Here is a 12,341-nt window from a genome sequence, read left to right as displayed (position 1 = left end):
TTGGGATTTGAATCAACATATTACAAAATCACCCGCACTGTTGTTCCTGAATATATGCTGCATGTTTCAGAATAAAAGAAAAGAATTCTCCATCAGAACAAGAAAGATAATATTGGGTGGCAGGTTGGGGAAAGCTGCTGAATGGACCTTTGAGAAATAAGAGCCCTCAGCAAGGATATTGGTATAATCATCTGTAAGAAAAAAAGAATATGGATGTGAAGAGTTCAATTATTTCAATTATTTCCAAGCAACTAAGTTCTCATGTGCTTTGTAAAGAATCAGTTCAGAACAATACACTTCTAAAAGAAACTCTAGCTCCCTTCAGGTGCAATGCTCCAAATTTCTTAATATGTGATCACTCCTGATAAGCCTCATATCATTTTTTGTTCTTGCTTTTGGATGTCAGAACTTTGTAAACATTCACTGTAGATATTTGTAAAGAGAAAACTACATAAAATATACAACTGTATGTACATAGGCTTCCTTATAAGCCAAGTTTCTGCTTTATTAGGACAACTTTCTGTTGTTTTTCTTATTATGATGATTAGATTTACATCCTCCTTTATTTCTGTATAACTCAAGGTAGTGTACATCATGTTCCCATGACTTATTTTACCTCTCCCCCCCACCCCCCAAATACCACATTGTGAGGTGGGTTGTTTCTTCCCTAAAGGCATTTCTTCTGAATGGACAATTGCAGGAAAGAAGTGCCATGGTTTGAGTGGGCATTTTAAGTGTGATATCAACTGACTACAGCTATTGATTGCAAAATTTTCCAACCTCTTCCTTTCATGTTAGAAGAGGCATGTGTTTATAGTTTGTTTAAAATAAGAAGAAGGCCTTTGAAAGGAAACAATAAAACAGATTTGCAATATCAGCACAATAATTCAGGCAAATGAAAGAGTTATTGCCATTTGAACTTTACATATTGATGCTTATACCATGGAGTCACATTTCATTTTGCTAGTTTAAACAACTTTGTTTCATGTGCATATTTTGCCATTCATTGCTTTTCCATTTAAAGGGAAAAGTGCAGACATCTAGAATACTATTTTTTATTTATTTCTTTTGTATGTTTCTTGTTATTGTTTCATTTTCTCTGATAATTATGTGATATATCTGTTTCTCTGTAGGAGGTGATTGTTACTTGTCACAAAGAAATATATTTGTTGAAGGGATACAAAACAAAATGTTCAATGGAGAGAAACAATTTACCATGCTAAAGTGCTTAAACGTTAAAGGTATTCAGAACTCATGCTTCACCCTTTTTTTTTCTCAATGGAAAAATAAATATATGTGCTGTCTTAAACATTCTGGCAACAGCTTTGGCGAAAATATACCCCAGAAAATTTTTTAGAAGTCTTGTAGAATAGGTTACAACCTACTCAAAAGGGTGACTTGAACCATATATTGCTTAGATGATGCCATAATTGGGGAATCATCTAGACATATTCTCATGCTAGTGGCATTGTATCACTGGATAAGGACATAACACTTCAAGGGAAGAAATGCCCTTTCAGAATGGCAAACATTGCTGTATTGTTTTTGAAAAACACCTATGCACTAATATTGGTTGGGATTTTTGGCATAGTTCCTGGTAGTACTGGTATATTTAGTACTGTAGTACTATGATTAGGTTTAACTACTTATTGCGCCATCAGATCATCCCCTTAGACCTTCTCAACCAGATCTTCCAATCGTGTCTCATCTTAGGAACATTATAGAATAAGTCCCAAATAAGACTAACTTAGCTGTAATACAAATATAAATTCTGTCTTATTCAATTTGCATCATCATTAGCTCACTGTAATCCCTGGCCACTTGTGTGCTAATACTAAGGAAAATGGAAACTGCTGCTGCTTTTGTTTGCTCCAGCCAGATCTCTTATACTTGGATGAAATATATAAAATACTTTTTTAAAAGTAGCAATTGAACTACTATTATAACAGCAATAGAATGAAAGAGTTCTGAAGATTGACAGCAGGTATTCTGTTGAATATTGATTTCAGCAAATGATTGATTAAACTGACTTTTGATGCCTTTGCCTTTTCTGGAAGGAAGCATGTATGCTTATTAACCATCAAGTAGAACAATTAGTGGCTAGATATATTATAGAACACCCTGGATATCCTGTTTCTTTTTTATACTTTTGCAGCTATTAGCAATTGTTTGAACTTGCTTCATGGTGATCTGTTTTTGTCAGTTTAAAAATACTTGACTCTGCTAGGGAACTTCTGTATTTGTAGATAAATAAATAAAGCAACAGGCAGTAACATTGATGCTATAAATATCAGACCATTATATCTGATATTTATATGTGTAAAGCAGTGGTGATTTATATGTGCAAAGCAGTGGTGGTATTCAGCCGGTTCGCCCTGGTTCAGGTGAACTGGCAGCAAGTATTTGGCATGGGTCGCCGAACCAGTAGTAACTTCTGGCTGGCCATGCCCCCGACCCAGTTGCCCGGTTGCTGCTCGCTCATATGCCCCACCCGCCTGATACTAGCCCACCTAGTCACTCCTTAAGGTATTTCTTTTTTCCCCTCCCGACAATAAGCTGTTCCTATGATCAGCTGTATCAGGATTCTCCTCGCTTACTTACTGCTTCGCCCAGGAGGCTAAAAGGGGGCAGGTGGAGGGTTTTTTCTTTTTTTTGCCTTCCTGGGCCCCAGGGAGCCCCAAAATGAAGTGTGGGGGAAGCCGCGCCCCCTTCTTGAGTCCTAGGGAAGCCTTCTGGGAGCAAAAATGCCCCACCAAGGGGGCTTGCCTGAGGCCCAGAAGGCCCAAAAAACATGGGGGGGGGAGTTTTGCTGCAAAAAGCAAAAGCAAAAAAACAACAAAAAAAACAATGCCACGCCCACAGAACCGGTAGTAAAAAAAATTTAATTCCACCACTGGTTTAAAGATTCTTAAAACTGAATAGAATTCTTGGATCATGTGCTAACATGGGAGGCCACAGATCATCCTGATTCAGTGTGTGCTAAGCCAAACTATGATTCCTTTGAGATTTAATAAGTTGCATAAACCTACTAGAATAATAATTCACTAAATCATGTAAAACAATGACTAAGTAGAGTGGATAGATTGTTTGTTGGCTTCCTTACTAATCATTACTCTAGAACTGAACAACACAATCCTAACATTCTTTTCAGCTACAAGCCATTCAGAAAGCATCAAGAAGCATCATTTTAAAGGAGTCAAGAAAAAGAAATGGCTATCTGAGGAATCAAAAAATCTGCCTGCCCCTTTGACAGCAAAAGGTATTTCAAAGGAACTTTTGAATCATTCCTAATAGCACAGCCTGCCCTATTTTACCATTTTCCATCATCAGATACACTCTACTAAGGTAGAGCTCTCTATTAGGACCCAGTATTTAATTCATTTTTTAATATGAATGATGGATAATTTAAAGTCCTCCACAAAGTGCTGGTCCGCTTCCAGGGTTCTGGGTTCATGGATGTTCTGGGTTCATGGATGACTAACTTGAAATGGATTTCCCATCCTTCCAGTATATGTTGAACCCTGAGTAGTTTCTTACATGTTGGGTGGGAAATATTGATTGTTTTATTATCTCTTGCAGCAATGCATACTTCAAACTCTAAAAGTAAAGGGAATTGCCAACAAAATGATCAAATCAAGAATCCTGAGAATGCCTCTTATGTTCCTTCTCAGAGAGCCAATGGGAGAAGTATTTCCTTGAGTGCGCCAATGGCTGGAAGGTCACAGAATCTCACCTATGCTAAAATTGGGGTAGCCAAAGAATCCAAAATGAATTTATCTACAGGTGAGCACCCAGCTTCATAAGATCTCTTTCTGATATGGACATCCATTTGTTTCCTAATGAGATGCTATGCTAATTAATTAACATTCTTGTTTCATCAGTAAAGGTTTTTCAATGGTTTTGCAGTGTCCTAAAGCTTTCAACATTGCTACTCTGACTCTACAAGGAAGCTGGTCTTATCTTCTGCCTGTTGTTTTGTACATGAATTTGAAACAATGAGATTTAAATTTTATTAACTGCAAAAATTGCTATTGGAATTAATTTTGAGAAAGATCTATCTAAAATAACAAGTAAATTGTTTTCTTAAATGAATGTGATTCTAGGTTTTATACAATGTCTCTGCAATTATGTTTTTGCAATGAGGAACAAGTTTACAAGAAACTGGTCATTCAAAAAGTCTGCAAAAATGTTAATGTTCTATTAAAAATACCTATGTTAGGTGCTGTTCACTGGAGTATATTTACAAAGAAGGCAAACTGTAGCAGTCATTACTATTTTTTAATATTGTTTATCATTATTTTGATATCTCACTTTATGTTAATGATATCATTAATTCTGTTTCTTGCTCTAGTTTTTATTATTTGTATCTTAGTATATAACATATTTCCCCCAATCCTTAAATGTGTTATGTAAATGCAACAATTGTGGTTTGCAAAACTATCATCTATGGCTTAGTCCACAAGTCAGAATTAAATAAATTTGAGGTAGCTTAAATAAACTCAGCTGGAAAATTCTTACCTCTTCTTTAGCTCATGTGGGGATGTTCAGTATTACTTTTCATTGATGTTAATCATCTTTTTTCTAGAAATAAAAAAAATACAGGGAAAGTTTCAGTTCAGGTTTATCCCCTCTTGCCTTATTATTAAATATTTATTTTCATAATAAAATTTTAATCATTATTCTGGCATGCTTCTAATCTCCCTGTCATTTTGTTACTTCATTCACTGGTTTTATTTTTTTACGGTTTTATCCCCCCCCCCCCCAATGATAAATAATGTTTAAAAAGAAAAATAAATAAATTGATTGCACAAAGGATTAATAATAGAAGACTAAAAAAATTCAGACTAATTATAACATACTGTACTGTTGTCACTTTCAGGGGGAAAAATACATTTCCTCTGTATCAGTCCATAACACTAAAACTGGATCTTACTATGAGCTTCAGAGGTTTATATTCTTTAACTCTCAGCAATATCACTTCTTCTGAAAAGTGTCTTTCTAAAACATATTGGAGAAGCTGGTAGTTTTACCTTATACAAACTAGAAAAATGCTGTCCATGTTGTTTAAGAAATTTTGATATTTCTAAAAATCATTATTTCACTCTGTTAAATTGGTTGCTCCAAATATTATTAATAAATTTAAAACCAAATTTTTCAGAGGAAGTTATTGATTGTTTAAAGATGATTTCCAAATAGTTTTGTTGCATTTATACTTAATGTCACAATTCTGTGTTAATGTTGTAATTTATATTGCCCTTTTTATTAAATTTAATACTTGTTATTTTGTATATTGAAATGTAACAATTTCTTAATAAACATTTCAATGCAACATTTCAATGCAGCAGATTTATTCTCCGAATATTTTGTGCCCCATCTGATTTATTTGTTGTGCTTTTTGGTTCAATCTTAGTGCAATAGCACAATATGCTTTACAATCATTTTTCATATCTAATGGAATTTATTTATATGCCATATTTTAAATGTGCCTTCCTAAATATTTTTCAAGAAAGCTAATAGTGAAGGCCCTAATAGAGAATTACTTGCCATCCTTGAAATCATGGCAATTCCATGATATTTTGAATACTGTAGTTGGTTTGGGTCATTATTACGAAAGAAATTCTGATTTGATTTGAACTCTCATGAACAATTGCAGATCTAAAGCACCCTTATTTAAAAATGGAAGAAAAATATTCTTTTTAAAGAATAAAATGGACAAAAAATATGTTACTCATCTAAATTATTAATGAAACTTTCATGATTTTTTTAAAAAATAAAATGGGCAAAAAATATGCACTTTCACAATTTGGTAAGACTACAAAAAGAATATAAATTGCATAAAACAGCTAGTTAACAATATGTTCATACAGCTTTTATGTTCTTTGTTTCATCTGGATGCATAGCAGCCTCTCATCTTCAGTAGATTTGAATAGTTTTTACAGAAGCTAAATCAGCCATCCAATTTAAACATTTCATAAAATAACTTTGAATAATATAAAGAAATCTGGAGTACTTCCATTTCCTTGTAAGTTTTTTTTGCATATGTACTTAGTTATTAATTTGCATTATATCACCTTTTTAATGTACATTCTTGTCTGAATTGTTTATATTTTATTCACATTTTCTATTTTTAAAAAACTTCATTTATAGCTTTGTAGTATCAAGAAAAAGTATTTTAAAAAATGATTTGTGCTATAAAATCCAAATTACTACTAGAGCTTTAAAGCTTAAAATGTTCGTCATGTTTTTGCTGCCATCTAAAGATCATCCTGATGTTTCCAGCCCAGATTTGTAAGCCTAAGACAGAAACCAATTAATGTAGGTTTGGAGTTGGGACAAGTTACTCTCTTTCAATCTATGTCATACATAATTCTTGTAGAAATAAAAGGGATATATCCATCTATTCCTGAAGAATAGGCAAATATATATCTAACAAAACTGCATTAAAATAAATGAAATAAGTGCACAAGATTTCTTCAAAAATCTTGTTCACAACTTCAGGTTAAATATAAAATATGTTTCTTGTATAATTAAAGCTATTTTTCAATAGGATCTTTTATTATGTAATATCAGAAAATGTTATGGTAACAATTCTGGTATATGTGCTTAAGGAGAATGACAGAGTCAAAGTTATAAAAGAGGAAAATTAAAACTTTCTTTCTTTTTCTTTAAAGAGAGGTGTGCTTCAGCATATAATATACCAGCCTGGAGAAAAAGAAGTCCGCATTCTAAAATATATACTAAACCTGAAAAAATGCATTCAGGTATTTATAAGGTGATAGTAGTATACTGCAAGTATTAAAAATGAAGCAATCATGAATATATAGAGATATTTTTTTAAGAGATCAAAGTATTTTTTTTCTATTGCTAATGGAAAAGGGGTAAATTTATTAAGTAAAATGCTAAATCTAGCTACAGATCAGTCTTGTCTGTAGTCCTCCTTATATAAATTAATAATTAAAACTTGATTAAGGTAGAAAGTTATTTACTTTACAAATAAGTGTGGATAATGCAAGTAATACATGAAGTAATGGTCCATTAAGATATGGCAACTTCAAATAGTTGCTTTCTTTATGTTCATGAAGCCCCATTTTTTAAATATAGGATGTACTAATAGCTAGGAATCCAAATTATATTATTGATGTCATGATCTGTGGTTTATTGTACAGCACTATGACTCTATAACTTTCAGATTTTATATTATTGGATTTTTAAACTTTCATATGTTTTCATTTCAGAGCCCAGAAGAAATGGAAGTAGATAAAATGGAGGTTAATTTTAAAGAGAGGAAAGAGGGAATAAAGAAATGGTATATTGTTCTTCTATGGTTCGCCATCAAAAGAGGACAAAATATTCAAATTCAAATGATTTGGTTATCAGGAAATCCAACTCGAGATCTAAGGTGACAAAAACATTCTAAAATTCAGGAAGTATATGTGCTAAAACATTTACATTAAAATATGTAAACAAGCCATCTATTTCTGAATCAATTATTTTAATATGAACCTGGACTGAAAGTTTTACTGTTTGGGAGAAAGTATAGGCATGCTTCATAGATGCTTTGGATCCCATGTGATAGCAAGCACATCTCTATTGTTCAATAGTCATTTATTTTCCAGGCTTTTGTCAAAATCTGAGCTAATTTGTTGAATAGCAGAGAATACTGGGTTCTTTCATTTTTGAAAACCAAGCACAAGTGCCCTTAACATTGCCATAAAGGTGGGGGGTATTCTCTCACAAGAAAAAACATTTAGGATATTTTGCCTTTTTCAATAGAGATTAGAATGATTTTAATGACAATGGTACTAAAGAGAGGAACACCGTTTTTTTGTTCTTCCATAATGTGGAGCTACTGAAAACACTCTGATGCAAAGATGACTATAGGTTCTACTAATATTTTGTGTTCTTCCAGAGAGTAATCAGTATATATAAATCTGCATATTTAATTCCAACAACATTTACATAAAGATTTTCCGAATACTGTAATTAACTAACAATCTGAAATCAGGAAGGGAAGGAAAACTTTATAACAGGGTTGTCAAACTCACAGCCCGCAGGCCAGATGCATCACACACTGGCCAGGCCCACCCCCAGTTTAGCGAAGGGAAAAAAGTCACGATCCATCATGTGATGATAACTTGATGCTGTGAGTTTGAAACCACTGCTTTATAAGGATTGACTAAACATATGTTTACATAACGTTCACTCTCTATACAAAATGCTTTAATCACCAAATGGTTTCAGATAATCAGCATCATTTTAATATGTCTGGAGCTAGAATGTGTCTGGACTATTTCTTAGAAGTAAAATGCTTGAGACTGGCTGTAATTTCATATACTGATTTCCACATCAAGAGAAGTTTTTGTTTGAAAAAACAAGGGTTGATAATTAAAAGACAGTTAATAACATTCATCTTCATACATTCTATCCATATAGTGGAAAACTGCATTAAAAAAAAGATATAATACTATATTTGTGTCCAAATAACACAACACTTTCAACTGTTGCAATACCAATAACAGAGATACAATTTTTGAGAAACACTAAACTAACATGGCAGAAGGAGTGAGGAGAGATGATGTCACCTCTTTAACCAGATCTCTCTTATACACTGTGACACTGTTTTATTCGGGACTATGTCTCTGCCATCCTCTATCATATTTTCTTCAGCTGATTTACCACTTTTATTGTCAAAGGGTAATCCTTGATACAGCCTCATAGTTATGTTTGATCAGCTATGTTCTTTGCTTTCCTCCAGAAACATCCCTTCACCTTGATGTCCTCAGTTAAGTTGGAAACTGAAAGGAACTCTAGCGTACCTTCCTTTCTCTATAGTAACCAAATTGCAGATTCCAACCATATCTTTTACAGCTGATTATCAATACTTTGCCCATGCCATTTTATGATATCTCTACATTTCCCCCTACAGGATCTATTACAGGCATTACTTATCTATCTAGATAACATTTCTCTAAATAAGAAATGATATGATGCTTTGTCTTTTGAAATTAATTAAGAATGATACAATTTGGGCCATTTTGTAAATGTAAGCCTTCTTTAAAAACTGGAGCATTCTCTGGTTATTTTCAGGGAAATAAAGGAGTTTTCCCTGAATGACATAATACAAGGCACCATGTCTCTGTTTGATTTCCATCGCTCCTCTCTTGGAATTTGGAAGGGTTTTCTCCCACTCCCGGGTCTGGAAGGAAGTTGAACGAAAACTATATGTGTTTTGGAAAACACAGATTTATCATAATCAGTTCGCTGAACTCAACAACAACAAAAAATAGCTATCAGTTCTGTTGAACCAGTGGGAACCAGCTTAATCCCACCATTGGTTGTAGCCAAAGGAAGCAAAGCATTACACTGAAGTAGATGTGAAAAAACAACTGTCATACTGTGATATGCTGGAAAGGCCAGTTGCTAAAAATAGATTTTGGAAAACCCTCTCCACAAAGTTTTGTCAATATTTCATGGTTGTGACTGTTTGAAAGCTGTATGCAATGAAATTTCATTTTAATGTATGCTGACTAGTGTACATTTAAAGTGACAATATTCTAAGTCTGAAACTTAACAGGTCTATTATTATAATATTTCTTATTTGGAGACGATGGATACCTGCTAATTTGATTTCTTGTATGGCCTAAATTGAAACTATGGCAGAACATATATCCACAAAAGTTGAACTCACCTGGTTCTCATGCTTCCTTTGCACTTATAATATTTTAGAACAGCTAATCTATGACTTTTTTCTATCCTTATTTTTCTATTATTTGTACATTGTCATAAAATTATCAACTAAATGCACATTTTTACACACTTTCATAGATATCTTAGAATTAATAAGAACTATATGAGGCTAGTTACAATTATCCAGGTAACCTGGCAGTTCATAGGACTAATATAATATATCAATCATCTTTAATATAAAACATAATGATCAGTGATAAATACCATTCAGCATATAATAATCAGTTGTATTCAGCTGCAGCAACTTTTATACCCAGAATATGTTTTGATTGTCTGATAAGAACAAAATAACTTAAAACAATAATTCTTTGGCCAATTTGTAAGAAATTATATTCTAGCATCATCACTCAACAGTTTTTGACTTTTTCTTTTCACTTTGCTTGCCAAAGAAATGTGCTGTTCTTTGCTAATGTTTATGCTTATACATACTGTGAGGGTGCTGCTGGCTTCTGAAAACAAAACAAACAAATCAACCAAAGTTGCTAATGCTTTTTAATTGCATGAATAACATTAACATTCAGCAAAAAAAACAAAGTATTCCAAAGTGGACAAAACTAGCTAAAATCAACATTGAACCTACATTTTAAATGTATCCCGAGCAAAAAGAAATCAATAGACCATAAGTGCATGCATAGAGGGCATAGTCATTGAACTAATATAATGCATCAATCATCACATGTGCAGCAAGGAACATAGGAACAGCCTGCTTGATCAGGCCAAGATTCCTGTTAGTTCATCATTTTGTTGCTCACAGTGGGCAGCCAAATGTTTCTAGGTTGCTCAAAAATAAGAGATGAAGAGATACTATTGTTCCCTTTCAACTGTGTTCAAAATCATGTTGTTATCAATATGCCCACTGGTTGTGAAACACCTGAATCTTGATTGTGAGGATACTGTGATAGTCATACATGTGAGGAACAGTTGTAAAATTACTTTTTCAGTGCTTATTCTGCCTGTTCTGTACCAATACTGTACAAATACTGTACCAAGGCAGATAGATAAACTCCACAAAGCATCCATACAAAGTCTATGGGTTCATCAGGCATCCTGTCAACTCACATTTATGATGAGGTTCTTCTTAATGTCAAATCCTTTGCATATCTGAATTATGGTGTAGGAGGATAATAAGGTCTCAACCCCATGACAATTGAAGCAGCCTCATGGTAATGGCTTCAGTCAAGAGTGGGGGAGACCTCCCCTGACTCACCAAGGGTCAATTTAGTGACCAATCTGGATTACAGATGTGACCACATGACATGGACTACATTTCCCAGGATACCTTAACTACATTTACCATGATGCATTCCCTTAAGGGGACAGCTCACAAATCCTAACTAACTATCTCAAATCCCATTAACTCTAAACTGTCTGGACAGCACAGTGCTGTTGCAATTTTGAATGATCACTAAACAGGGCAGTCATTAAGCAAGATTTACCTATAGTATATAGATTATCCAAAAGCATCAGGGAGGTGTATAGTTCAGACAAATTATTAGATATAAGATTATGCAAATAAACTTTACTTACATACTTTGGATTTTCAGTCCTTCCATTTCTTGATGTATCTTCTGCCTCTATTCAAATATTCTTCAATTTTTCTTAGGAGAAAAGGAAGGGATAATTTGATTCCTCAGTTGGCATCAAGTTTACTGATAGAATGACAGCAATAAATTGAAGCTGCTGAAAAGAGCTATTTAATAAAACTTTCAGTGTTTTTTTAATAAGAGTCATGAGGGGGATTTTTGAAAAGACTAGACAGTCTCTTATTTATTTATTAAATTTATTCCTTCAATAAAGTTGCAGTTAACTTCAGTATCAGCAGGCACAAGATGTCATTGAGCTATAAAACCACTTGAAATGACTCAAATGTGTAATCCCAGTTTCTTGACAGTGAAGTGATGGACAATTTTTGCTAAGTGAAGTCCTCATTATGTTTGCATGATATTATATATCTGTTAGATTAATACAACAAAAATTCAGATTCAATAAATGTGTTATTTCTGTTGTGCTTTTCTTAAAATAGTCCTTTCATGTCATATACATAGACATAAAATCATGTTAGTCAACATTTAATCCATAGTGGAATAATTCAGATAAAACAAAATGTCAAAACTACTGTAGAAACTACAAAGGATCTCCAAGAAGTCAGATATGTTTTATTTACTGCTTCAACAACATATTGTGATATCCTTATGATGAAACAGTAACACATATAGTAAAATTTGAACTCTTCCTCCAAAGTTATAATTCCCCTGCTTATTTCCTCCTCCCATCCATGACAGGAAAGCAAGTACCAATTGCTTTTCTTTCTGTGTACATACTTTTTGAGGACTGATGAAGGAGGGAAAAAACAAAAACCTCAAACCACATTCACAAGAGTTTGACAGTCTTTTTTATTATTAGAGGAAACAGCAGCTGTGGTGTCAATTGTACCCAGTAAAAGAACAATAGAGAAACAGCTATAAATACACCAGAAGGAAACGAAGAAAGGAAGGAAATAAATTTCATTGTTTTGCTAATGAACTAAAAAAAGATATAACAGCTACAAAGGCTCAATCTTTCAGATCAGGCAGTCTAGCTGAAGTTGGAACAGA

At 33.4% G+C, this 12,341-nt stretch overlaps 1 protein-coding gene across 26 annotated transcripts in view; it reads left to right on the top strand.

Annotated features, from left to right (window-relative positions):
- ZC3H11D (zinc finger CCCH-type containing 11D) overlaps positions 1-7,469 on the top strand; it is a 30,869-nt gene extending 23,400 nt beyond the window's left edge. For 8 of the 26 annotated variants that reach the window (XM_087934571.1, XM_087934562.1, XM_026698989.2 and 5 more), the window contains 5 exons: positions 1,134-1,241; positions 3,152-3,259; positions 3,580-3,783; positions 6,672-6,761; positions 7,236-7,469. In XM_087934571.1, coding sequence (XP_087790697.1) covers positions 1,134-1,241; positions 3,152-3,259; positions 3,580-3,783; positions 6,672-6,761; positions 7,236-7,261 — 536 coding nt within the window. In that variant the 3' untranslated portion in view covers positions 7,262-7,469. Of the gene's footprint in view, positions 1-1,133; positions 1,242-3,151; positions 3,260-3,579; positions 3,784-3,881; positions 5,356-6,671; positions 6,773-7,235 lie in introns of those variants that run through there. The other 18 variants (XM_087934559.1, XM_087934554.1, XM_087934558.1 and 15 more) reach the window with 6 other exon arrangements.
- The last annotated feature ends 4,872 nt before the right edge of the window (positions 7,470-12,341 follow it).

This window comes from Pseudonaja textilis, chromosome 5 (genome assembly GCF_049901715.1).
Source record: "Pseudonaja textilis isolate UNSWEBS1 chromosome 5, rPseTex1.2, whole genome shotgun sequence".
In the NCBI taxonomy this organism is placed as follows: domain Eukaryota; kingdom Metazoa; phylum Chordata; class Lepidosauria; order Squamata; family Elapidae; genus Pseudonaja; species Pseudonaja textilis.
Note: the sequence above shows the minus strand (reverse complement) of the source record. Positions and strands in the feature narration are given on the sequence as shown.